This window comes from Poecilia latipinna, unplaced genomic scaffold (assembly GCF_001443285.1).
Source record: "Poecilia latipinna isolate Pla-1442-1.1 unplaced genomic scaffold, P_latipinna-1.0 Scaffold4036, whole genome shotgun sequence".
NCBI classification, from domain to species: Eukaryota; Metazoa; Chordata; class Actinopteri; order Cyprinodontiformes; family Poeciliidae; genus Poecilia; species Poecilia latipinna.
Genome location: NW_015116652.1, coordinates 4,918 through 31,843, shown reverse-complemented (window position 1 = coordinate 31,843; position 26,926 = coordinate 4,918). Strand labels below are relative to the sequence as shown.

Sequence of the window (26,926 nt, the reverse complement as noted above, 5' to 3'; positions counted from 1 at the left end):
GGAGGAAAAGTTCTTTGCATTTTGCTGGTTTGCTGCCGTGATTCTAACACAAACCTACATAGCTCTGTACAGCAGCAGGTGGAAACCCAGCGCAAGGGTCGTAGCGCTCATGTTGCGTTTAAAGGCGGCTCGGTAAAACAGGTTACAACATGTTAACAACGGATTAAACAGTTTTAACTGCTGATAAAAGTGACAGAGGACACAGATATGGGAAGTGTGGAAGCCTCTACTGTATCAAATTGACATAGGAATAACAGAGAGTTGGCCATTCTAAGGTAAAAACCCAGCGCATACAGTGTTCATGTTTTGTTTTTTTTTTTTCATCCAGACGGCTTCCCGCGCCCCCCTTGCAATGACACAGCGCCCCCCCTAGGGGGCGCACTCCACAGTTTGGGAACCTCTGGAATAACCTGTTCTGCTTTTACCTCCCTCAGAATCACAGAAAAACACACCAGAGGGCAGCAATTCAATCTCTACCTTTTCAAAGATATAATTTTCTTCTTCATAGTTTTACTTTCTCATTGTGAGTGGCATTAAACAACGGAGCCCTCGCTTGAAAAAGGAGGTAAAACTGGAAAAAAAAAATGAAAAGAGAACAAGAATAACCAGAGGTTTCTTTTCAGTGCTGTTACCAAACTTACAATGAGTCAATTTGTAAATTCATCCGGCTCTGCAAAGCCGGATGAACTCTGTCACTTAATGGTGTTCTTTAAGAACATTCAAAAATAAAACTATTGATGTCTTGCCGAACAGGGTAACTGTTGCTTCGGTGATTAAATAATAATCAAGTTTTGTCATACTTTAGGATCTTATTCTTTCATACGTTCCTGACAGAGCACTTTGCTCCCAAACTGCCGGTTTGCTTGTGGTTCCTGGAATTTCTAAAAGTAGAAATCTTTTAGCTGTCATGCTAATTAGATCCCAGTTTTAGTACGTGAAACAGACACACCGTCTATTTTTAAGACCGGGTGTAAAACTTAAACTTCCCTTTTTGATAAAAAAACTAAAAGTTGTCAACATAATGTGCTAAATCTTAAATGTGACAAAAGAAAAGGGGTGTGGTGTTTTGCTAGTAGTTGTCAACATCACAGCGACATCCTAGGCCAAGTGTATCACATTTCACAGGTCTGTTAAAAGTGTTAAGGAAAATACTGAGAAGAGATTAGGTCAGTTATGCTAGCTTGACTTTGACAACTTTAACATGTAGCTGTGCTGCAGAATTTGGTGTACTTTGGTTCAGTTAAAAAAGAAAAGAAAAGGGCAACCATCAACAGATTATCAGAAAAGCAGGTGTTTAGATAAAAAAATTAAAGGTGTGTCGATTTTAATTTTAGCATCTTATTTACAGCCAGTCTAATACATATTGCACTTCATATGCAATGCCAAGTAAAAGTATGAAATCGTTTTCATTCTAAAGAACTAACAAAAAGTTATTTTTTTCTTTGTTTTGGAAGGATTTGTAGCACAAGAGACTATTGGCAGATAATAATACTTCTGGCAATCATAAAACACTGGAATCTTGTTTTTTTTTTTTTTTTTTTTTTTTTGTGAAAAGACATATTCTTTTCTTCCAGGAGACTCCCTCTGTCAAGCAGAATCAGTAAAACTGTGTCCTGAAACTGATGTAGCAATCAGGCGACGCTGATCAATGTAATTTCATAATTTAAATCATATTTATCTGAATAACTATCACTGCACAGAACTTGTGAATGTGGCTGCAGAGGGACTGTGAACCCTCTAGTGGCCAACATAATGTAAATGCAATTTTTCAAAACTAAAGTTATAAGAAATGAGAAATATTAATGTTTGTGCAAATGAGCTAAATATATAAAAATTAAAATAAATGCATAAAATAAGAACTTCTTGCAATTTTTCCCCCCAGCATCAGGTGACAGTGAATTAAATATCCTGAAATTGACTTATTTGTCTTTCAGGAAAACTAGATATAAGAACAAAATTGTGTAAGGGCCAGTGGCCCTTTTATTTCTATAATTTGATCAGTTTAATTTGTAAATCAATACGTAGCCTATAGCATGTCAAAAAACGTTTTCAGAAATTATGTGTAATTTTTCCTACTTTAAGTAAAATCTTAATGAGTACATGTCAAAATTCAGCCAAATTTATAAATCATAATCTCAAACCAAAATTAGGATCAATGCATGTTTTGGTAATTGAATTTTCATATTAGAAACCAGTAATGACCAACAAACGAACAACAAAATGTAAACATTTTTTTACATTCATCTTTATTCAACATTTCTTAACCAATCTTTCCCACTCGCTTTTTTGTGAAAAAAGTACGTGACACAACACCTTCGAGGCAGAAACAACAGTCAGTCATACTGCAAAACAATAAAAAAAATTCTGATGCGTGTGAAGGAATATAAGAAATGTGACAATTTTTCGTTTTTCTCACTGGGGAGTTTTGTTTTTATTATATCACGTATGAAAGAAAAACAAACCAAATTCAATGTGTACTTTATCTGTTTTTGGCCTACAAAAAGGCTTTATTTTCAGTCTATTAATTTGCATTAAAACAAATCAAATAGCTACTTGCACTTTTCCTTGTTTTGTGTCTTCCTTTTACAGAACAACGCAGTATTACTACTCGGAGTGGCGCGTTGATAGACTTTTGCGTAAAAATAATGCAAAATACAAAGGAAAAAACAGTACCTTTGATGTTTTTTTTCTCTCGATAAAACAAATTGCAACTAAAAACTGTTTTAAAGGTGAAAATAAACAAACAAATAAATAAATAAATAAAATCGAAAAATTGTTGACGTACTTCCTGTCCTTCGGCGCCGCCCCTTCACGTCTCCGCGGTGACGACAGAATGAGGTCAGGAGTTCCGCGTCGCCATGTTGATTTTAGTTACATCAGTCTAGCAGCAGAGCTGTCACAAATATGAAAGAGACCCTCTGACCGCGGCAAAACTCACCATTTGAGGTACGTAGGAGCTCTAGTGGCACTGAACAGGAAGTTTTATTAACGTTTAAGGCTGTAGGATAAGCTTCCTCTGGTAAGAGGCTATGTTAGATAAGTTCGGGTGTGACAGCTAATGTTGCTAAGGCTAACAGTAGGCACTGCCAGTATCTCTCAGATTTAGAGAAAGTAGATACAGTTTGCTTTTTGGCTAAATAAAGAGGCGTGTGTACAGTGAAAAGAAAAGTTCCTCAGCTGCGTTAGTCGGCCATTTTTGGGCGTTTTAAACCTTCTAATTAACCTCCGTCATTTGGTTTCAGGTGTGATATTGTCGCCTTACAGATGAAGCTCCAGTAAGCAGGCATCTCGACATCCACGATGCTGGCCCGTCTTTTCCGCCTCCACGGCCTGCTGGTGGCCTCCCACCCCTGGGAGGTGATAGTGGGGACCCTGGCCGTCACCGTCTGCCTCATGAACATGAACAGCTCATCGACCAGCAGTCAGATGTGCAGCTGGAACAACTGTCCAAAGGTTAAAGAGGTGAGACGGCTGTGAACGGAGCATTTGGAAGGACAGAAAGTTGTTTTCCTTCACGCTAACAAGAGGTTATATGTCCTGTTTTCTTTCAGGAGGCCCCCAGTAGTGATATAATCGTTTTAACCATCACTCGCTGCATGGCTATTATTTATATCTACTTCCAGTTTAAGAACCTCCTGCAGCTGGGATCCAAATATATTCTGGGTCAGTATGATGACAGACTGTGACCATTTTCTAAAATTACACCGCTCCATGTTGGGGTAGATCTTTTTGTAGATTTTAAAAAAAAAAAAAAAATATATATATATATATATATATATATATATATATATATATATATATATACATATTTAAACAGCTTTGGATTTGGATTTTGGATGCTGGGGAGCTGGAAAGATTTTTGCTCTCTTTTTTTCTTTCTACTTTTAAACAGTTATTATGATGTGTAACTGAGGCAACAAGATATTGTTTTTACAATTGGAAGCAACTTATTAGCGTCAAATACTGACAGCTACTGGAGATCCTTCCTGCCCATAGCATCACCGTTACACAACGACTCTTTAAAGACACTTGGACGATTTGAGTTATGACAATATTCACCTGGGGGATAAATGAAGTATTTTTGAATTGAGCTGAATGACCGGCTTGTGCTTGTTACGCATCCCAACGCTAGCACAACAGTCGTTTGGGAAAACAAATGAACATCCAAAAATATCTAAACACATTTGGTTTTGTTTGTTTCTGCAGGTATTGCTGGATTGTTTACAGTGTTTTCCAGCTTTGTTTTCAGTACAGTGGTCATCCACTTCTTCGGGAAAGAACTAACCGGTCTTAAGTAAGTGTTGTTTTGGGTTGTGCTTTAGGAAAGTTTTCATACGCCTGATAATTGTCTCACTTTAGTCATGAAGGAATCACAAACTTTAGGTTAAATTTATCTGTATTTTGTCTACTGGATGAACACGAAGCAGCAGATTGTTGCAGAATGGAAGGGAAATGATACTTTTAAACGTTGCACAAGTTTAGTCATATTGGACAGAGAGCAAAGCGTCTCAAATTTAAAGTTTTCCTGTTTTAATATGACGATGGCGTCAAGTTCTTAGGATTTTATTTAGAATTATAATACTTACTAGTATTTTAGAGAAAGATTGCCTTGTGTTTCTGATTGAAAAACGATAAGGGGTGTAATTCAGTTCCAATCAAAGACGGAGCATTATTTATAATTTAAGAAAATAAAATGAGTAAAATAAAGTCTTAATAAGTATAAACTCATAGTATTTTGATTTCCTTCTCGTATCATTGCGACCTTATTCTTGAAACATTATGGCTTTATTCTCGTAATTTTATTTCTTTACTTTTAAACTTTTCTTAGTGTGGCCTTAACAATCTGTCAAACTAATCAGACGCTCCCGTCGGAATGAACTTCATTTGATTGGCCAGTTCTGATCTCTGCCCAATCTAATGGTGTTTTTTTTTTTTCAAACTCTTTAAGACATTGATACAAAGGCTGCTGCTCAGTTGTTTTAGTTATTATTGCTGTAGAAATCTCACCCTGTCCTGTTTTCCTGCAGTGAAGCTCTGCCGTTCTTTCTCCTGCTCATTGACCTGTCCAAAGCCTGCACTTTAGCTAAATTTGCCCTCAGCTCCAACTCCCAGGTAGTGTTTCACTCCTGTCGCTGCGTCTGAACTTGCACCTTGAACCGTTCAGCCGTAACAATCTGGTCGTGATTCTGTGTAGGAGGCGGTGGGGGAGAACATATCCAAGGGCATGGCTATCCTCGGCCCCACGTTCACCCTGGATGCTCTCGTCGAGTGTCTGGTTATAGGAATCGGCACCATGTCGGGTGAGAACGACTTTTGTTTTGTTTTAACAACCCAAAACATTTGCTGGTGTCAAACAGATTTTAATCAGGACCTGATTTGCTCTCCAGGCGTTCCTCAGTTGGAGATCATGTGCTGTTTTGGCTGCATGTCTGTTCTGGCCAATTACTTTGTTTTCATGACGTTCTTCCCAGCGTGCGTCTCTCTAGTCCTCGAGGTAAGGTTGAACCCAAAACATCCTGTTGAAGCAAGCTCAGTCTAATGTAGAGAATAGTTGCTATCATTGATGTATATTGGTGGATTGGACAGCGCCGGTTAGCCGCTATGGCTAGAGACGTACTCCTGCAGGAGTCATTACTCTGCTTTGAGCCACAACAACAAAACTAAACTGTTCCTTTGAGCAGGAATCTGTCGTAGCGCTCTTATTTCTTAACCAAGTTTTAGAAAATGAGGCTTAGATTAAAGTGGAGAAAATTGCTAGGTTTCAATATGTAAAATATTTATACTGCCTAGAAATAAATCCATAAATAGTTTGGTTTCTGTCGTTTCTAGGTGAATTTTTCTTTTTTTAATATTGGACAATAACTTAATTTTACATAATTATCGCTAATAATAATCAAACTATGACTCCTGTGCTTTATGAAATATTTCATCCCATTTGATGACACTTATGAACATCTCCACATACTGCGAACAACAAGGAAAATTAGTCCAGTTTTTGTCGCTTATTAAACTTTTAGAAATCACAACCGTTGCAGTGTGCAGGGAATTAATGCCAAAAAAACAACTCAAAACCACGTTTAGTTGTCATGGCAACTGACTGACAACAGCTCCGCTAGCTGATAGCAGAGATTATGTTCAAGTGTATCAGGAATGGACACCAAAAAACACGCAGACGTTTCCCAGACAAAGAGAGCCCATAAAAACCCGAGAGCATTCAGTCCGTTCCAGTTTTCGGACTCAGCGTTAGTTTTGCTAATTGGCCAACTAAACACTGGGGTTGGTAGATCAGCTAATTTAAACACCTGCTCTACTGATGGTCTGTCAGAGTCTAGGTGTGTTTGTTGCCTTATTTTAGTGTTAACTGAACCAAAACATACCGAATTCCTCAGCACATCTACACGGTAAAATTGTCAAGCCAGCATAACCTACTTCCTGCTTTCTCACATTTTTTTTTAAGTTAAAGCTTTTTCCTCTCCTGTGAAATGTGATTCACTTGGACCTTGTTATTTTCGCTGCCGTAGTGTTGACATCTAATAGCAAAACATCGCATCCATTTTTCAGATTCTTGGCATGATTGTGCCATTTTACCAGCTACCGTTATTCCCAGACTCGATGTGTAACGTCCAGTCCAGTGATGTGTATCAGTGAGTTACTGATACACATCAGTGGATTCTTCTGCTTTAAAGCTGTCCAGGGAAAGTCGGGAAGGCCGTCCCATCTGGCAGATGAGCCACTTGGCTAATGTTCTGGCAGAGGAAGAAGACAACAAGCCCAACCCTGTGACCCAAAGAGTTAAAATCATCATGGTGAGAACAAAGAAACAAAACAACCTTTCCAGTTTTTTGCTGCTGCCTAAAGGAGGTTTAGTTTTACTTTCCTCGTGTGAAGTTGGAACAATGAAGCAAGCGTCAGTCCGTTTCTCTTTCCCGTCTTTCAGTCTCTCGGTTTGGCCCTGGTCCACGCCCACACTCGGTTAACAGCTGAGCGTTCGGGTCGCAATCGCACAGCAGAGGGACCCGTAGCTGAGAGACTGGAATCAGCTGGGACCGTGTGGCCCCTGAAACTCACCAGGTAAACACAAAATGAGCTTTTGATCATCTTATACTTGTTATCAGGAGGTTATAAGACATTTAAAACACATAAAATGTTCCTACATTTTAGTTTCCCTTGTCCTTGCTGCAGGATGTAGAATATCATCTCAAAGAAAGTTAACATTAATAAACGATATAATAGTGAATTGAAACTGTCATTTGTATCATTTCTATCTCCAGTTTGGTGCAGGAAAAGTTTGAAATGGTATTTTGAAAATGCTTGAACTTTGCAGGTGAAGCGTCTTTCTGTACATCCCGTTTGTCCCGCTCCGCTCATGTTTGTTGTCCGTCTCGTCCCTCCAGCATGGAGCTGGAACATGTGATAACCCTTGGCCTGGCGCTGCTTCTCGCCATCAAGTACGTCTTCTTTGAGCAAGCGGACACCGAGTCCTCCCTGTCTCTCAGGAGTCCCATTAGCGGCGCCTCTCTGGTTCAGAAGCCACGGGCAGCCGACAGCTGCTGCAGGAGGGACCAATCAGCTGCCAGGAAAAGCTCCGCTGGTGTCTTAGCAACCGGGGTTGCTTCCTCGGCGGTCTCAGACGTTAAACCGTTGCCTGAGGCTGACATTACCTGTAAAGGTATCTTTTTGTTTTGGGAGATTCCTCCCAGATTTAACACTCTGTGGCTTTGATTAGATGGATCTTCTTCCTGTCTGTGTTAAAATGATAAAAACATGAATCTCATTAGAATATTCTTGATCATTTTAGGATCATTCGGCGGCTGTGCTTCACCTCGCCTGGAGACGTGCAGAGCTCCTGCAGGCTGTGGAGCAGAACCTCGCTCACTGGAGGAATGCATGGCCGTCCTCTCTGACCCCCAGGTGACTCACCAGACCACACAGACAGCTCAGGTAGTTTTTGATGGTGTGGAAATGGTTTCTGATGCTTTTTAAAATATTTCTTTTTTCTAGAGGGGTCCAGAAATGCTGACGGATTCAGAGGTGATCAACCTGGTGACCGCTAGGAAGATCCTGAACTACAAACTGGAAGCGCTGCTGGAGACTCCAGAAAGGGGCGTGGCCATCAGGAGAGAGATGCTGGCGCTGAAACTTCCTGTCAGCTCCGCTTTGTCTGGTCTGCCTTACAAAGGCTACGACTATTCAAAGGTATTTACCGGTTCCCTCGTACTTTAAAGGGGCAGTATTATTAATAATATATAAATAAATGCCGTTATATATCAAATATCACTTATAAGAAATTTGACTTTGTAGTTTGCTAATTGCTGCTGGCTAGTCTGAAGGAGCTGAGTAGGGGAGGAGCTTCATCCTTGGAGGCGGGGCTAGGTCCACCCAGGTGCTTTGCACAACTGAATGGTTGCCATGGAAATTAAAGGATTTCTCAAACATGCATGAAAGAATCAAAGCAACACTCCAGGAATGTTTTTGATGAGGGAACAACATAACAATGTAAAACTCATAAAATTGATTTCACGTAACACTTCCCCTTTAAGTTATCCTGTTTTTATGTTGCCATAGAAACCGTTTCAGCTCCTCATCCGCTGCTTTGTGTTTCATTTTGTGTCGCTGTAGGTGATGGGCGCTTGCTGCGAGAACGTCATCGGCTACATGCCAGTGCCAGTGGGCGTGGCCGGCCCGCTGCTGTTGGACGGCCAGCAGTTTCATGTCCCCATGGCGACCACGGAGGGCTGCCTCGTGGCCAGCACCAACAGAGGATGCAGAGCGGTTTCTGTAGGTACACTGGCTCCTGCTCCAGTCATGTCCGGTGCACTCCGTCGCTAACCGTTAGCGCTCTTCTTCTTCTTCCCCCGTCCAGCTGAGCGGGGGCTGCAGCAGCAGGATCCTGGCCGACAGCATGACCAGGGGTCCTGTGGTGAGGCTGCCTTCGGCGTGCCGGGCCGCAGAGGTCAAAATGTGGCTGGAGACGACGGATGGGTTCGGCTTGGTCAAGGAAGCCTTCGACGAGACCAGCAGGTGGGAAACGACCGCGGAGGTGATTTTTTTTTATTTTTTGTTTCACCTGAGAGGCAGAAAGATCAAAACTAGACGTTTGTGTTTGCAGGTTTGCCCGTCTGGAGAAGCTGCTGGCCTGTGTGGCAGGAAGAAACCTTTACATTCGCTTCCAGTCGCAGACGGGCGACGCCATGGGGATGAACATGCTCTCTAAGGTACAGCCAGACAGCCAAGCTCTCCTTGTTGGCAGCATTGAACATTTTCAACACCTTTCAAAACCTTAAAGTATTTTATGTAGAGCTGAGCGATTGATCAAATGTTTGGTTTTATTATTGTTTAATATTTGGAAAGGATTTTTTTTTTTTTTGTGGTATTATGACTAAAATTCTCGTAGCCTCACCCTGACACTCCACCATGCAACTCACAGAAGGGTTGACTGAAGTAAGAAATACTCTCATTTGTAAATTTATCATTATTTTTACTTTTTAGAAAAGAAATTGGGGAAAAAAAAATGTGATTTTAAAATCAGAACTGAGATTTTTCACCAAGCGCTTTATTTTGTGCTACACCGACTCAAAACGGTGCTCGACTGTGGATGAAATGAGTTGGTTTTTTTCCCTTCATTTCTTGAAAAAGTTCCCAGTGTGTCCAACACCATAGATAAAGGTGTGTATGTGTGTGCGTGTGTGCGCGTGTGCACGCGCCCTTCAGGGGACGGAGCAGGCTCTGGGTCGGCTCAAGCAGCACTTCCCAGACATGGAGGTTCTGTCTGTCAGTGGTAACTACTGCACTGACAAAAAGTCTGCTGCCATCAACTGGATCCTGGGTCGGGGGAAGTCCGCTGTGTGTGAAGCCACCATCCCTGCCCAGGTGGTGAGGGAGGTAAAGGATCCAACAGGAAATGATGTCAGCTCGAGTTCCCGTCGTCCCTAGCTGTGCTCATAGTGTTGTGTAAATGTTCTGCTGCAGGTTCTGAAGAGCAGCACGGCCGCTCTGGTGGATCTGAACATCAGTAAGAACCTGGTGGGCTCGGCCATGGCCGGCAGCATAGGGGGCTTCAACGCACATGCTGCCAACATCGTCACCGCCATCTTCATCGCCTGTGGACAGGTAGAGCAGCACCGAGCGCGCTCAGACCGGAGCTGCTGTTAGTTTAGTGGTTAATGGACGGACTTGGTGTGACCAGTCGTCCTCCCAGTTCCTCACTGGTGCTGTTGCTATGGTGCAGGACCCGGCTCAGACCGTGGGGAGCTCCAGCTGCATCACTCAGATGGAGGCTGCCGGCCCAGACGGAGACGACCTGTACATCAGCTGCACCATGCCGTCCATAGAGCTGGGCACTGTGGGCGGAGGCACCAACCTGCCGCCACAGCAGGCCTGTCTGCAGGTACCACCACCCCAACCACCAATCTGCAGAATGCGGCAATTTTTTAAATCGGATTAATTGTCAGAATAATCAATTAATCGATAACTAAAATCCTCATCAGTTGCTACTTGGTGCACCTGCAGTGCAGGAAATGTTCTGAGGCGTTTCTGTCGTTCTTCCTCTACAGATGCTTGGTGTCGCCAGGCCCAACCAGCCGGGAGAGAACGCCCGCCAGCTGGCCCGCGTAGTGTGTGCCACCGTCCTGGCGGGGGAGCTGTCTCTGATGGCCGCTCTGGCAGCAGGACACCTCGTCAAAAGCCACATGACTCACAACAGGTAGGGTTGCTTGTTTTTTTTTAAGTTTTTGTTCCCAATGCTGCCTCCACCACCTTTTTCGGCCATTTCTGACTGCATGTCTCTCTCTCTCTCCCCTCTCAGATCTAAGACCAGCCTGCCCGAGATGGCTTTCCCAGCGACTGAGACAAACGTCCCTAAGCGTTGACGCTTCGTCCAAAACTGCTATAAACACAGCCTGTGTTTGGTTGCTCTCTGACTGCAAATCTTTTTTTTTTTTTTTTTTTTTTTGTTTGTTTCTCAGTGGAGATGTTACCATTACTAATGTGTGCTATTTATTTGCATCTTTTTTTTTTTCATCCTGGCCAATCAGCTTACTGAATCTGACATGTGAGAAAACCTGTTTAATGATTGTTAAACAGGTTTAAACCTGTCTGCATTTGCCAAAAGCTTGCTGGAGACGGTGCTGCAGATGTGTGTGAGGCCATTTCTGCTCACGTTTCGAACCCTGAATGTGTTTTTTCCTGCCAGTGTTGTAAGCTCCGGCCCGTGCCATCCTACCTGACTAAAAGCTCGCTGCTGTATACTGTGTATACTACGGAGCGGCCATGACTGCTGGTCTTCTTGGCTCCCGCTCGGATCCACTAACTAGTCGTCACTGCTGGGAAACAAGAGACTTAAAGCAATATTTATTTATTTTTTAACCTTTTCATGTGAAAGTATTGGATTCCTGCAGGTGGTGAATGTTAAAGGACGGTTGTGATAAATCAGACAGATTCTTGTATTGCCATCCTCAGAAGTGGCCTTATGCGTTACAAGTGGAGCTTTACATAGAATATCCAATTCAAAGAAATTTCTTACACTTGTAATCATATTTAAAAAATAAAACGCTACCTTTCTACTTGGTGAACTCATCTTTATAAAACAAAAGAAGCTCAAGTTCTTTAACAGCTTTTATTTTTCATACATTTTGTTTTTCTATGTCAAGATTATTTTCTCTTCAATTAAAATACCTTTTCCAAGTAATTTGATGAAGTCAAACGGATCTATGGTCAATATTCCTGAAACATCTTTGACATAGTATCACAAACATGTTTGTATTCAGTATTTGGCAGGAGGTTTTAAGAAAACTATTTAGTGGTATATGAAGAATAATCTGGTTTTAATCAGTCCACTCCATAAACTATTTGATTTCATTATAAGAATCTGTGTTTTAGGCAAAACCCATCACTTCATCTATAAAATTTACAATGTAGAAACAGAATTTCTACAAAAAAAGATTAATGTGCTTAAACTGTAAAGAGGACGAGAGTTTGAGGGAAAAAAAAAAAAAAAAAAAAAAAAAGGATAAATGGATTTATTTCACTTTCAAAACAGGGCAGAAGAGATGCCACAGTACAGTACATTTACAGGCCGATCCCAAAGCGTTAGTATGAACAACTTTACAAAAAGTCAAAGTACATTCAGTTTGACCAAAACACAGAAAACTCAATTTACAGGAAAATGTTTGCTTTCAGATTAAAACGGCCTAACCCTGGCATTTTTCCAACGAGCAGCAGGCCGAGCGAACTCCTCCATCGCGTCTTTCAGACAGAATGTCTGAATTCACAAGCTTAGGAATAACCGGGAAAGAAAACGTAGGAAAAAGTAGCAGAACAGACAAGGTAATGCAGTACAGAGAAAGAATAGAAAGTATTAAAAATAAGTAAAATTGAAATCTGTTAATTTGCCTTGATGTTACAGAGCGTAACATTCTTCCACATGATCAAGAAGAAAAAGCTGCAGTACAAATAATTTTTTTTAAATGACCTGTTCAAATTGTGCCAGTGGAGTCCTTCATGTAACAAATCCCAGAAATACTAACACTGATTGTGACACGTTTATTCTAGAGCTTGGAATATGGCTCGTTCTGTGGACAACATGAGTAACTCCTCACCGGGTTCATTTGTTCAGTCAAAAACACGGCAAGACCAGATTTGAGTCGAATAAAACGAACGCACCCGAGAGGCACTTCCTCTATCAGCAACCTTCTACGTCTTCCTGCGACACTAAGGCATCTGGGCTCGAGTCAAAGCTTTGCAAACCGTCGGCGGAAGCCATGACAACTATTTACATTCGTAGCGAAGCGTGGTCGCGAAGAAAGCAAAACTGGAACGGTGTTATTCACAGTTGGTGAATGTGCAGGCGTCGTGATAATCCCTGGTTCCTCCTTCAAACACCGGCATGTCGGGTGGTTTCATTAGAGAAACGTACAGCTTCTATCATCGGGCTCGCACGCTAACGGGAAGCCCTCTGGAGATTACACAGCCGAGATGTGGGGAAAATAATAATAATCAACTCAAAACATGACATTATCCACACAAAAATAGTTACTTATTTCAGTCTAAAAACTAAGATTTTCTTTGTTTTGTTTGTTTTATAAACTTCTTTCCAGAGTTTCCAAACATTTAGGTACATCAGGGGAAGCAGCTGCAGAGTGTTTCCCCTTCACTCTGATGGGTGGAGAGTCTTCTCAGTGTTGTTATTAAAAAATGGTAATCACGTCTTGTCCAGTCAATTTATAAACATTCTTTTTTTTTTCCAGACTAGTGGTGCTCTTCTCTTGAGCCTTATGATCTATCATGCACCCACCCTACGTTTTAGCTACAAACCAGGACAAAAAGAAAAGAAAAATAACGTCTTTTCTTGGAGGGATGGAGTTTGGAAATAGAGTCCCTCCAGTCCTTCTGCCGTAGATCTGACCTCATTTTTTGATCCTAAAAAAGATAAAGAACGGTGATGGCATCACTCTGCAATATTATTTTAAATGTAAAATAACCCCGTCTCAGCAGAAAACTCATTTTACCTGCATGTCTCAGAATAAGATGGGCTTGCCGCTGGTTTTTTCTTGCACATAGGAAGTGAAGCGCTTGAGGAACTTGGGGTACTCCCTCTTAGCTACGGCCCTGAGTACGGAGGCTGGAGCCCAGCCCCCCGGATTCACTGCACACACACAAACACACACGGAAACATTTAAATTATTTATAGAATAATATCCAATTACTCCCATCATTTTGACAACAAGTCAAAATGATGTCAAAGATTTTAAAAGGGGAGGAAAAAGGTTCCCATCAAGAGGTTGTGCTTAAAGTTGCTGCATTCACAGATTTTTCTCCAATTAACACTTTTGTTTAATGGACAGTTTGCGTTTATTATTACTATTTATATTAGATTGCATAGTTGGACTAATTTCTCCAAGATTTGTCTGGAAGCAATTAGTTTTCATTTAGCTTGTGGCATTTTATTTTGGTTTCCTGTCCTGGCTGCCCAGGTAAGCAGCAGGGCGTCAAACGTATTATTTGGTTGGTGTCACTGATGCAACTGGATGGAGTCAGAACAACAGTGTGAATGAAAAACAGGCGACAAAAAAAACTATTTCTGGAAAGTCTATAATCGGGTGATTAGCTTAAAAAACTTTTACCTTTTATTTTTCAAAATATAAGCTTTGATTTTTTGAAATAAAATTAGCAGACTAGAAGTTTATGTTTACAACTAGTACACACAAAAATATTATAGTTGGAAAAGATATAGAATAAGGTATGAACAGTCATGGCCAACTAATACAGTGTTCTAAATTAAAGTTGAAAATGTAAATATTGGAAATAATTGCATTAAATAAATAAAGGCATCAGAATTGGACCCAACAAACTAAAATCTAAATGCAAAATTTGGAAACAAAAAAAATTGAATAAACTGTATCACCACAGAAGTTTTTTAGTACATATTTATTTATTTGTCATCTGCTGTGAAACTATTTAAGCTCTTACTGTGCATCACTAACAGGCTAGCAGCTGATTGGTTACCCAATAAAACCAATGATCTATAGCTGAGCAACGTTAGTTGAGTTGACTGAATATATTCTGCATCCATGACATAGTATAGTTTTTTTTCATGTAGGTTATGTAACATATCATGTTCTCACATTAAATTTTAGTGGGCACATTAGAGTAACCGGTTACTGATTTTTTATGATTATTTTTATTCACTGCATTGTGGCACCGATTGTCTTCCATATAAATGAAAATGCAGTAGAATTACCATTGGCAACATAGGTGATTTTACACAGGATGTTGTCCCTGCTGATCTCTTTGTCTCCCTCTGGTGGACTGACCAGGGTCTGACAGATCATAGCGATGTTGATTTTGGCACGCACACATCTGCTGCTCGTCTGAACGAGGGAAGAAAACCAGAAGGTTACAGGAAGAACTCGGTTGTTGTGGTCTGTGGGACGTGGAGCGGATCTGGGTTCTGACCTGAGCCTCGTCGTGATCCACAGAGAAGTTGCACACCAGCCAGGTGTCGGGGTCATTCTCGTTGTTGGCCAAAATCTTCCTCATGGCAGAAAGGTACAGCACGTCCCTCTGGGATGCAGGCCACACACGCTGCAACACAGGTTGGCTCATCAGGCTGCAGATCTACAACACCAGGATGTTTGGTTTGGGACCTAAAGCATTCCAGCCTCTGGCTCTTACCTTGTGTGTTTGGTAGATTATTGCTGCGTTGTCTGAAAGTCTCTCCACCACATTGAAGTTTTCAATAGTAGCTGCAGAAAGAAGAACGTAATGTTTTTCATTTCATTTCCTGAAATGAAATGAAAAACAGCTCCTGAGCTGGTTGTCTGAACACAGGGTTCATTTAGGGTGTTTTCACACCCGATAGTCTGCTGAGTCGTGACTCAAACTCTGATACAGAGCAAAAAAGAAAACTCTGCTCCGCCCAAAAACCTGGGTCTCAGCTCGGTTGAAGTGAACTCTCATCTAATTCAAATGCGTATGTGAATGCAAAACTGACCAGAGCCGGCTCCAAAAGCTGCAGTCAGCCTTACTCAGAATGGGCAGGGCATTCTGGGTAAAAAACAACCAAAACAAACGCAAAAGTCTAGCAGCAGAAATGGCTCACTGTCTTTTCCTAAAGATGACGGAGTAATCATACAACTATTAGCTCCTCCATTTTTGTTTGTTTTTTGTGAAAAAGGGATTTGCTTCCAGTGTCTTCTTCAGAGGATTTTATGGCGTTTCCTTCAGTCGTTCGTGGAGCAGCGCCACCACAGGCGAGGAGGATAAACAGGTTTTTCAAAGGGCTTGGTTTGTTTGACACCAAACCCTGTAACATGCCTCATCAGCTGAAAATGTAACAAATGCTGCAGTCTACTGGACTTCCAGACCTCAAAGACTTACTTTCCCAGTCGTTGCGGTACATGGTGTCCCAAAAGTAGTGGCAGACTTCATGACCTGTGACTCCCTTCACAGAGTGGGTGGCCTTCAAAGGGTCCAACACAATCCCATTTTCCTCCACTTCTCTCCTGTAAACCTGCGTTGCAAACATGTCGGGAAACCTTCTTTATTCCTTATACCAAACTTAAAATGAACCTCCCATTTATTTGTGCTTTTTGGAATACCGTCACAGTTTCTGTGAATATGGCCTCACCTTCATCTCTCCCTCTTCTACAACCAGTTGCCAGTTGGCGTCTCCACCGACATCCTGCAGCGAGTAGGTCATGTGATTCTGCACCATCTCTTCCACCTACAACACAAGGCAAGCGACAGGAAGAGGGAATGAATAATTTAGATGCAATCAGAGAGCAGAGGGATTCTAAGGGATGGCGTCACCAAGTGGTAAACAATAGAAACAACAACTGATACTCATTGAAACATTAAAACCTCCACCTTCTTGGATGGAGAGCATCTGAGGAAAGCAATATCTAAGTCTCATTGCAGGTTCTCAGTTGTCTTGACTAGCCTTTATTGAGGAGTATCAGACAAAAGCAGACTATTTAAAGACCTTGCCTCATGAAAACATGATGTCCAGTTTAAACAGGGGAAACAGGAAAATGACTGAAAGACTTGCTCAGTGGTTCCACTATGACTCTATTGACCATTTAACTACACAAATTGGAGTTCAGAATCTGCTTAATGGAAACAAGATAATTTCAAAAAACCTCACATTTTTTGATGAAAAAGTTTTTGTGCTCGGATGAGATGGCTTTTCGGCCATATCAAAATTTTGCAAATTTCAATGGAAACATTTTTTTCCTTATGAGCCATGTGATCAACAACCCGGATAAAAAAAAGTCAAAGAAGAAGACAGGAAGTGGCAGGAGGATGATGGCGTGTGATGTTTTTTAACAATTTATCGTGTGAACAGATGTATTCACATCGCAATATTGTGTTTTTTCGATGTTGGCGCATTATCGATAAAGTTTTGTGCACATTTGTAATGGAAAGCTGGTGATGCTGGACAAATTGTGTGAAACGGGATTAGAGGAGGAGAAATGGAGGGGAGGTGTGTAAAATGATTAAAGTATCTTGTGAGGAGAACAGCACTCTAACCTTATCGGAGAACCGGTGCGAGCCGGAGGTGGAGTAGATGTCTTCAGGAGGAGGTGGGCTGGATCGCTCTATCCTCGTCTTCTCTGCCTGAGACTACACCCAAACAAACATTGGAAGTTTAGTTGTAATCATGATAAAAACATGAAAAAAGTGACAAATTGTTTTATTTTTTCTGATGGTTTTGTTTTACCTGTTCTTCAATTTTGTCCTGCCTGTCGAGAGCAGCTTCCACCGCATCAAAAAATTCATCCTCATTAATTAAACTGTTTGGTCCTTCCTATAAATGAGACAACTAAGTCAGTTATTTCTATTGCATAATGGAGAAATGTTACAATTATTTTACCTCATAATCTGGACCTCCAAAGTGAGACTTCTTCTTCAGCTCATTAAGGGCTGATATATAGCTTTCCTCTATTCTTCTTCTCTTTTCCATTTCCTACAAAAACAGACGTTAAATTACAGTCACGGTAAAAAGATTGGAAAGCAAACAAATCAAACGTGACCTTTTAGACTTCACAGCAGTCCAAATGTTACAGACCTTGTCCAGTCTCTTCTGCCAGCTGTCCTCTCTCTTTACCATCAGGTCGATACAGTGGGACAGAGTGGCTAAGATTCCAGCCGTGGTGGCCTTGAACGTGATGGCCTCGCCCTTAAAGTCTATTCCATTGATTCCCTTTGGATTCAAGGACTGAAACACTGAGCAAAGAGCAGAGAAATAAAAGCAAATGCTATGAATGACAATGACTTAGTTTATAGGATCAACGTGTAAAGTTTTCTGTTGCTTGGGGTGTTTCATTCCTAGTATGCGTTTCAGACAGGAAGATTATTGGTGGCGCACTGCCTCCAACATACATTACTGGCGCAAAAGGTTAAAAGTCTGCAAAATAAGATTTTTTTTTTCTTTTTGGAAGATGGTAGAAGTTCACTTTGGCAATGCCTTCTTTTGGATTAGCCATTAGCTTCTGGCTAAACCACCAAATTATCCGGATTTATACTAGATGAAGATTTCAAGAACTACAGGTGAGAAGTTAACTTTTTAGAAGATCCACACTCATCTATTTAATTTGAAAAATAATGAGGTCGTCTGAAGGAGACACAATGCTAACAGGTACTCAGAACTAATTGTTTTAAAGCTTCAAAAATGTCCACCACCATCAGAGTTGCTTACTAATTTTTCAGCTAAAGCAAATCTAATGTGTTTGAGACGACGACACAGAGGCCGCCCAATAAATTCTCAAAGAATTCACTTAGACATTTTGGTTAGCTTAAAATGATGTATAGTATCAGTAGTGACATATAGTAAACAGCTGTTCAAAGCACAAAGTAAAAGGTTGAAAATATTTACATGTAATTTGTTTGAATATGAGGCTTGAGTAGATTTACTTGGTGAGAATTTTGCATATGTTCTGAGTGGCTTAACTCGACTCCTTTGATTCTCCAAACTGAGGTCAATCTGACCACAGACTACAACAGGTTAGCCACAGGCAGCTCCACCCAGACCCATTTTATTAAGTTGAACTATCCCTTTACACAGTAAAAATTAAAGCTGAAACAATTAATCAGATTAATCGTCATAAATCGATTATTGAAATTATTCGGCAACTTCTTCAGTAGTCGAGTAATCGCTAACTGAAGTATAGTCTAAAAAAACAGCATTTGTTGAGAGAATAATATATTCAAAGCAGCTATTTAGTCAAAACTGTACAAAACACACACACACACACATATATATATATATATATATATATATATATCTATATATATATACATATATATAGATATAAAATTTAAGATAAAAAAAAAACCTGTCTGCTCTATCCAAAATTCGAGGGAACTAATTTTAGCTTCACCCAGTTCAAATTTTGTAAAAGAAAATATGTTAAATACCTTTTGCTGTCCAATTATTAATTAATTCATCCAACAAATAATCAATAGATCAACCAATCAACCAATCAACCAACCAAGATCAATCAATAGATCAACATCAACACTATTGATGTTAAGCAGAAAGGGCTGTGCTTTTCATATGTTGATGTTATAAGTATTTTGTTTATGCATCCTTTGCTACAAAAGATTGCGTGTTCACTAAAGGAATGCTGTGTTGTTATACTTTAGGCAATACAATATTTATTTTCTTATGTAAAAAAGGAATTGAATTATTTATTTGCATACTTTAATGCATTTCTAAAATTGTATAAAAATGGCTCAAGTGAAAAATCTGCAGAATGTGCCAGTTTTTTTCTGATTAATCGTCAAAATAATCGATTAATTGATAACCAAGCTAAATGTTAGTTGCAGCCGTATTAAAATTACAATAATTTTATAGCCTTTTACTGTAATTTTTTAATACTGTGTTCAAAACAAACCGATAAAATAGTCACTGAAGGACATTTTTTAAAAAAGAACTGTGAATTACTCACATTTTTCTTTGCTACCGTTGCTGTTGTGCAGAAACTCTCCGTCGGTGCGGGTGTTTGGGAAATCGTCTTCATCGTCCTCCACAACTGAAACAACACAGAAGGATTCAGACTGGACGGCACAAACCACAAACAGGTGATTTGCTACACAAAAGTCTTTTCTTGTCAGAGTGTCCCTTAAGGTCAGAGTTTCTGGACAGGGTCACGCCTAGTGGTCTGAATCATAACCGACTGCACAGCACAGCGGACCAACGGGGCCGACGGCCTTCTGCTGCTCTGGACAACATGACAATGGTCTGGTTTCATCCTCAGAATGGAGGGAGAGCCGGAGAGGAAGACAGGGAGAGAGATCAGGAGAACAAAAGCCGGGTTTCATTCATTGTGGTCGTCTAAGTGAAGACTGCCATCAACGAATGCTAAGCCGGCCAAGACGGAGAAGCAGTGAGGGGGCTGATCAAATCACTGCTGTCTGAGTCACAAAACACATTCCTTCCAAGATTTATTGCATATTTCTTCCTCCACAATTTTTCAGTCCCTCCAAAATGTTGCGATGATTCTCTTTGTGATTGTTGTGGCCTAAGATTATCATCTTTGTCAAAAAGTTGCAAATGTTACAAAAAAGTTGAAACTGCTGCACATAACCTTCCCTTTCATTATCTTCTTTTTTTCCATCAAGTTTTTATCCCTTAGAATAAAATGGACAAGACTGAATCATCGTCCTGCTGCTGGTCTCTGGTCCAACGTCTCCTCCCTGACTCTTTGCTCTTTATATTGTGACAGAGATTTTGCCTAAATATGTCAAAAGCAACAACGAGAACAACTTCTGTAGAGAAATTTAACAGGATTGTGTTTATTCCTGGCATTAACTGACAAGCAAGGGATGTAAAATAGGTAACAACATTAATATATGCAAATATAGGTATGATTGGTCAGATTTGTGGAAAAGCTGCGCCGATTGGTGAAAATTGCATGTCTGCACAGAATTTACAAATGATGAGTGAATTTGAATTAATAGTTGCAATCATGACATCGAATCTTCCTGGAGGAGCTGATTTTACAACATTTCACTGTTAAGTGTCAAGAACTCTTAACCTTAAGTTAGTTTGAAGCAACTTGGACCAATCTGTGCTTTCCACACACATTGAAACACAAACAGTAGATGGCTAATTACAGACTAGCTAACACATACATAGATTGTTGTGTAAACTGTTTATTATTGCTTTTTTATTGTCGTATCTAAAGTTCAAAAGCTCTAATTTGTTGATTCTTTTGAGGCCAAAAGTAAAACTCGTTAATTTTTCTGAAAGAAACAAAAAGCATAAAAACAAAGTAGTAATTTACTAGGAGCAAATAAAAAATGACTTGTAGAGCATAATTTCCTGACTTCATATTTCACAAGAGAAATGAATATGCTCTGGATTCATGTTTATTGGATGAATTCATTTCATAGTCCACCTTCCTGACCGTTTTTAGAGCTCTACAAGGAACTCTGACCATGTAAAGTCCATGTTCCCGTCACATCATTTTTGTTTCTTAGTGGTTCTTACTTTTGTCTCTCTGCAGCTCGTCCTTGGACACATCGGCACAGCTATCAAAGTACTTCTGCAGCGTGTCCACCTGCCTGCACAAGATGTCTCTGAACGTCTCCATCTCGGCCAGCTTCTCTCGTAGACTGTGACCCTTCTGGGGAAAAATATTAAATCAAAATTATGACCCATATAGAGCCTTTTTAGTCTGGATGACTAACTTTTTTTGGTGAAATTCAGGGAATGCAACAATCATGATTTTTTTTTCTTTTGCACCAATTCCAAATTCTGAAGAAATATGATAGCACTTGTTTTCTAAATTAGTGTAGAGGCGATTAAATATCATTGTAAAAATAGGGTTTACCATTTAAAATAATTACAGACTTGACATATTAAACCTGTTTTAGCATGTTGTGTTACAATGCAAAAACAGTTTGTATATTTTAGTGAATTTGGATGCTTTACTCTGGGATGATCAACTTTGTATTTTGTTCTTATTCTTAGCTAAAAATCTGCCTCCTGCTCTTTTGTCACCTGAACAAACAGCAAATATGTCTTAGAAAATACAGCTTACCAATAAACAGCTTCTTACATCTTTGCTCTCCGACTTTTCTTTTTTTCTCCTTTTTTGAAAATACTAGAAATAGCCAACTTTGAGTAGGTGCACTGAAGAGAGCACCTACTGGAAAAAACATCTGATTTTTCACTTCAGAAGCGTAAATACCAATTTAAAAACCTGTCACCTTGAAGGAGGATGTGGAGGTGGCAGAATAGCCACTAGTGGCTGACGTGAGCGAAAGCATGGAGCCGTGTCTTCGCAAACTGGACTCTGAGCCATACCCAGAATCTGCCTGAGAAACATATGAAATAAAAAATATATATTATTCAGGTATCAAATTTAAGTCGTGTTATTGCATTGCTAACTTTTTTTTGTTTAAAATATTTTATTATTTCTGCTAGCTTTCTGGCATAATTTACAGTTCCAGTATTAAATACTAGTCATCTGACTACATTTCGATGTTTTTTTACATGAGGATCTGACAGTATGAGGCGATATGAGCAGAATCAGTGATCACAGCAGAAACACCTTTCCTGTTATACAACAGCCTGGCTTCAACATCAACGGCCCCCTGACAGAACAAGCCGAAAGCTACACTCAGAAACACAGATGAGTCTCTTTACAAGACACAGTTTCTGCCACTAGGGGGCAGGGCATGCAAACGCACATGACTGGGGATTTAGAGGAGATGGAGGTAACTATCGGTCAATGACCAAAAGTAGCTCTGCCCGTGTTCACATGGATGTCAGAGCCACTCTCTGTCCTTTATCCAGCATACTGCTGCCCTAGAGGCTGATATAGTGTTTGCATAAAGAACCCCTGATCTATTAAAACAGGAAAAAATAGAAAGCAAATAATGATGCATGATTAAAAGGAGCATTTATCACATGCTGGGTCAGCTGTAGAAGAGCTCCAACTCTGTAATAACATGCTAAGATGCACCACAGCAAATTATGAGCAATTATAATGACCACACTTTAAACAATGATAAATGTTCCTGTTTGAGGCATAAGAAAGCACTGTAACAAACATGTTTCTCACAAACCAGGAAATACAGAGAGATTTAAGTTTTTGCATTATTATTATTTTTCAGTCTCTGGGAAGCGAGTGTTGTTTCCTGTTTAAACGTCACAGGTCATTCTGGTGTTTGTTGTGTTCGCGTTACTGTTTTGGGTCTCCCAGGCGACCCTGGCTGGTCTGAGTAACGGTGGGTAGGAAGGAAAGTGCAGGGCCTCTCGAAGGTTTTGAGCGGTGAGTCATGATGGGAGGAATGACTGTGCAGAGCAATGTTGCTTGGATAAGTGGGGGCGAGGGTGCAGAAAGGGGTTTCCCCAAACCAGGCGCTGTGTGTGGGCAGCATGTGGTCGTGATGTGGACCTTCACTGTCTGTCAGACAGACCAGGTCTGTAGTAGGAATTTTAGTTTGACTTATGATGGTCTTCTGTAAAGGTTTTATTAAAAGTATTCGCACTCCTGACATTTTTTCATATTTTGTCACAGCAAAGCTACAAATTACAATGTATTTTATTGGGAATTTTTTTAAAGGGCAGTATCATGTATTTTCTAGGCACATATTGCCATTTTATAGCATAGCTATGTTGTTTTCAGTTCATAAAAAGTTTATTTTGTAATCTGATGCCTTGAAACTGGGCCTCCGTCTCTTTAAGAAACTACTGCTCTTTCTTAAACTCTGCCTTCAGGAAGTGATCACAACATGGCTCCACTATTAAACTCTTTAACAACATTTTTATCAGCATTGCACTGAGAAGTAGTTCCTATATGATAAGCTCAACAGATGCGCAATTCTACCAGGTGTTTGCTAATTGCTGCTGGCTAGTCTGAAGGAACTGAGTGAGAGAGATACCCTGAGAGTCGGAAGCTCAGAAGATTGGAAAATGCAGTGCTGAGGAGGAGCTTCATTGTCAAAGGTCCACCCAGGTGTTTTTCACAGCTGAATGGTTGCCACAGGATTTCTCAGAAATACATCAAAAATGTAAGGCAGGTTGTTTGTAATGAGGGAATAACATTATAAAATAACGGAAAGCTCAAAAAAGTCATACTTCCCCATTTAAGAATTTTTTTATGCGACTCTTATAATGTACTGTTCGCATTGTGGGGAACATTTGTGCTATATTTGTTTGTATTCCTTTTTTTACTTTTGTAACCTGGTATATTTTTATTGATAAAAAAACATACTTGTTTATTATTCTGTTTTTGGTGGAAGAAACTTGTTAACTTGTCTGTATTGCACAGTAATATTTTGTATTTATACTGATTGTACCCTGAAGGACTACAGATGAAAACTAGCCTGTATGCCAACACTGGAATATGTTTAAATGTGCACATACTCTTTGGAACAAACAACTTCTTCGGAAAGAGAAATCTGAAAAGGGCGCTGTCGTTTTGTAAGGTATTACAGACTAAGTGTCAGACCAAAACTGGATAGGTGATATTTCCGTGTTTCTGAAAGGGTTGGGTCATTGGGTTTCTCTTGTTGCTCGTCAACAATAGGAACTAGAAGCTGCTCCTTTTGTCAGCTATCCTAAATAAAAATGAAGACGGCTCATTTCACTTTCCCTTCCTCACCAGGCTGTTCACCCTTTACACCAACGATAAATCTGCAGAACAATAACGAAATAATCAAAACGCATGCTGCTCAGCTGGTTGTTTTCCAGTCCTTGCCACCTCAAAAAACTGGGATTAAACTGCTCGATTATTAATACATGCTTACGCAGTTGATTTGTTATTAATATTTGATCGATCACACATTCTTGCCATCAACAGTGAGCAGAGCTAAAGACACATAGTGACAGAACTCCTCAAACGCACCAGTGGTGAAGGGATGATTATTGTTCCCTGGATTCCTCCCTTCTGCCTCCTCCCTTCTCTGATACTCTAACAGAAACACACACACACACACACACAATGAACACACACGTTCACAAATCCAACCAATGTATGATGTGGTACTGACTGGGCTCTGGTTTTTTGTTGAGGTCGGCTGTGAGTGTGAAGGAACTTACCCTGTGTAGCTCGATGAACTCGATCCACTTGTTTCGGCGCTCGGGGTCTTGTGCTCGCAGGTACCACACGCTGTCGTTCACGCTGATGTCCAGCCGGCATTCGTCAAACTCGTGTGGCTAAACACAGAGAAAAAAAAAACAAAACACACGCATACAAAACAAAAAACAGGTTAGTTACCGAGTCACGTTTTGTTAATTACATGGATGTCTGATCGATTTATACGACTGTAATCCAGAACCAGACCCGGTGGAGTGAGTGGAGTTTGGGGGGCGTTGCCCTGGACTGGAAGCAATTTTTTTTTTTTTTTTAAACTTCAGAATGGCCAACGTTTTATTATTCCTATTTTGATTTCAAACGTTAAGGACTCCCACACTTTCTGTACCTGTGCCCTCTGACACACATTGACCTCAGTCACAAGAAATAAGTCTAGATTTTGCTATGATTTTTATTTTTGTTTTCTTGGGATTTTGTGTGTACCTGTGTGTGTCACAGGTACACACACTGTTAAGGTACAGGTACAGCACTTTTTTAGCCGTTACAACCATTTAATCCATTGTTTGCCTTTAAAAGCAACATGAGCGTTAAGATGCTGCAGCTGGTTTTACACCTGTGCTATGAAGCAGTGACGGAGACCTGCTGCTGTTCTACAGTTGATGCACAGTGTTAGCGAAATAATTACATCCATGCTAATATATCATGTTAAGCTTGTTAGCAAGAACAGGCTACTAATGTTATGTTATCATCTCTGGTTGATTTTGAATTTAAAGAAATGTATTGGAAACATTAAATTCTTAGATTTCTGCAATGTTTATGCTAATCTGAACTCAACTACTCAGCATTTTCTACATGTCACTGTATATATAACTATTGTTGATTTTGTATTAACACAGTTAATTTATTTGAAAGGTTACATAAACGTTCAGATACACAGTGTTTGAAAAGTATTCATACTAAAATATTTCTTTATTTTCTTCATTTATTTCTATTTTTTACAGTAATAAATGTACTTCATACGTACATTTTGCTGCTTCTTTACATCTCTTCTGCCAAACAACGACTTTTTGTTAATTGTGACGTATATGTAATGCATCAGTGAAGAATCTGTTTCTTAATCTGACTTTAGCTGGAAGCACGAAAAAACAACACTTCATTACTGGAACTTGAAATGTATCTTGTAAAGCTTATCTTTGATCCTTACAGCATTCCACTGAAAGAAGCAGCTATTTTGCAGTACAGAGTGCGTTTCTGAGCACCACTGTAAATCTGTATTGTGTGTGTGTGTGTGAGTGTATGTGTGCTCAGAGATAGAGGAGAGGGAGGGAGAGCAGTTATCCATTTAGCATTCAGGAAATAAACTGGGATGTTTGAAAGGACAGCTCTACCGTTAGCACCAAGGTTAAACTGCAGCAACAGAGCAGAATGATTTATGGTCGAGACCCTGGCGTGTTTAAGCACAGTCATGGACACAGAGAGAGGAAATGAAAACTGAACACACACACACACACACATACACACACTTTATTAGCAACTGTTGGTAAAGAGGGGGAAAAAAAAAAAGCAAAACTATTGTAAATGTAAACAAAAAAGAGGGACAGAGACTAAAATACTGCTATTTAATTTAATTAATGTCCCTTTGGGATCAGAAAAGTATTTTTGAATCGTTTTGGATTCATTTTACTGAGAAAGTCACTCTGACAAACATCAGCAAGTAATCATTGCGATCATCAGCTTTACATCTTAGCAAATCAATAGAATATTGAAAACATTAAAATGACCCTAGATGCCATTTCAGATATGCTGCGTGAGACAAGAAAGTCAATTTAATCTTTACCAAGGGCTGGATAGTTGTGATTTAGGTAGCATCCTTGCCGAGATACAGGAAGAGGAAGAACAAACGAAGGAAGCAGAGCTGACAGATCCACAATCGCAGCACAAATCTCCTTTTGTGCTGACATGTTAAAATAATAGTACTAGCCGCTTGCAGACAGAGAAGACGTTGGATGTGCACTGTGGTGGCACATTTGGTCGCTAGGCAACGGTGACAACATTTGTGCTGATTGATCATCTGTGGATGGCACGGTGACAACATCATGGACTGTAAAGCATAGCTGGTGGACAAAAAGAGCCTTTTGCACATACAGTCACATTGCAACAACACACTGTCATGGATTTTATTGATATTTATGAACTCCGATGAAAAAGGTATTTTGTGTGCGTGTGTATTTTTTAAAGACAATAGCTGAAAAGTGTGGCGTACATCTCTGCCTGTCAAGATAACTTTTGTTGGATGATAAACTGTTCCAGAAGTTATTGCAATAAACGATACGATTGTTTTCCTATCGTTTCAAGTAATGTGGTGATAATAGCTTAGT

General features: G+C 40.1%; 2 protein-coding genes across 2 annotated transcripts; one reads left to right on the top strand and one right to left on the bottom strand.

Annotated features, from left to right (window-relative positions):
• Positions 1-2,832: 2,832 nt before the first annotated feature.
• Positions 2,833-11,561, top strand: LOC106942092 (3-hydroxy-3-methylglutaryl-coenzyme A reductase-like). The gene is made up of 20 exons (XM_015025270.1): positions 2,833-2,946; positions 3,243-3,462; positions 3,552-3,663; positions 4,207-4,294; positions 5,028-5,112; positions 5,195-5,300; positions 5,388-5,494; positions 6,687-6,806; positions 6,938-7,071; positions 7,395-7,669; positions 7,799-7,911; positions 8,002-8,196; positions 8,620-8,778; positions 8,864-9,021; positions 9,110-9,215; positions 9,712-9,882; positions 9,970-10,110; positions 10,229-10,387; positions 10,554-10,702; positions 10,805-11,561. Exons 2-20 carry the CDS (start codon positions 3,301-3,303, stop codon positions 10,866-10,868), a joined length of 2,604 nt encoding a protein of 867 aa, XP_014880756.1. The 5' UTR covers positions 2,833-2,946; positions 3,243-3,300; the 3' UTR covers positions 10,869-11,561.
• A 1,515-nt stretch (positions 11,562-13,076) lies between these two features.
• Positions 13,077-24,670, bottom strand: LOC106942091 (collagen type IV alpha-3-binding protein-like; the record flags this gene model as incomplete). Its single annotated transcript, XM_015025269.1, has 16 exons — positions 13,077-13,416; positions 13,506-13,642; positions 14,738-14,867; positions 14,953-15,081; positions 15,172-15,242; positions 15,877-16,009; positions 16,127-16,222; positions 17,029-17,121; positions 17,219-17,305; positions 17,372-17,464; positions 17,567-17,724; positions 19,449-19,532; positions 20,993-21,128; positions 21,715-21,822; positions 24,360-24,425; positions 24,554-24,670. Coding segments are annotated over 15 exons (1,629 nt in total), but the record flags the coding sequence as incomplete, so codon positions are not given.
• Between the last annotated feature and the right edge of the window lie 2,256 nt (positions 24,671-26,926).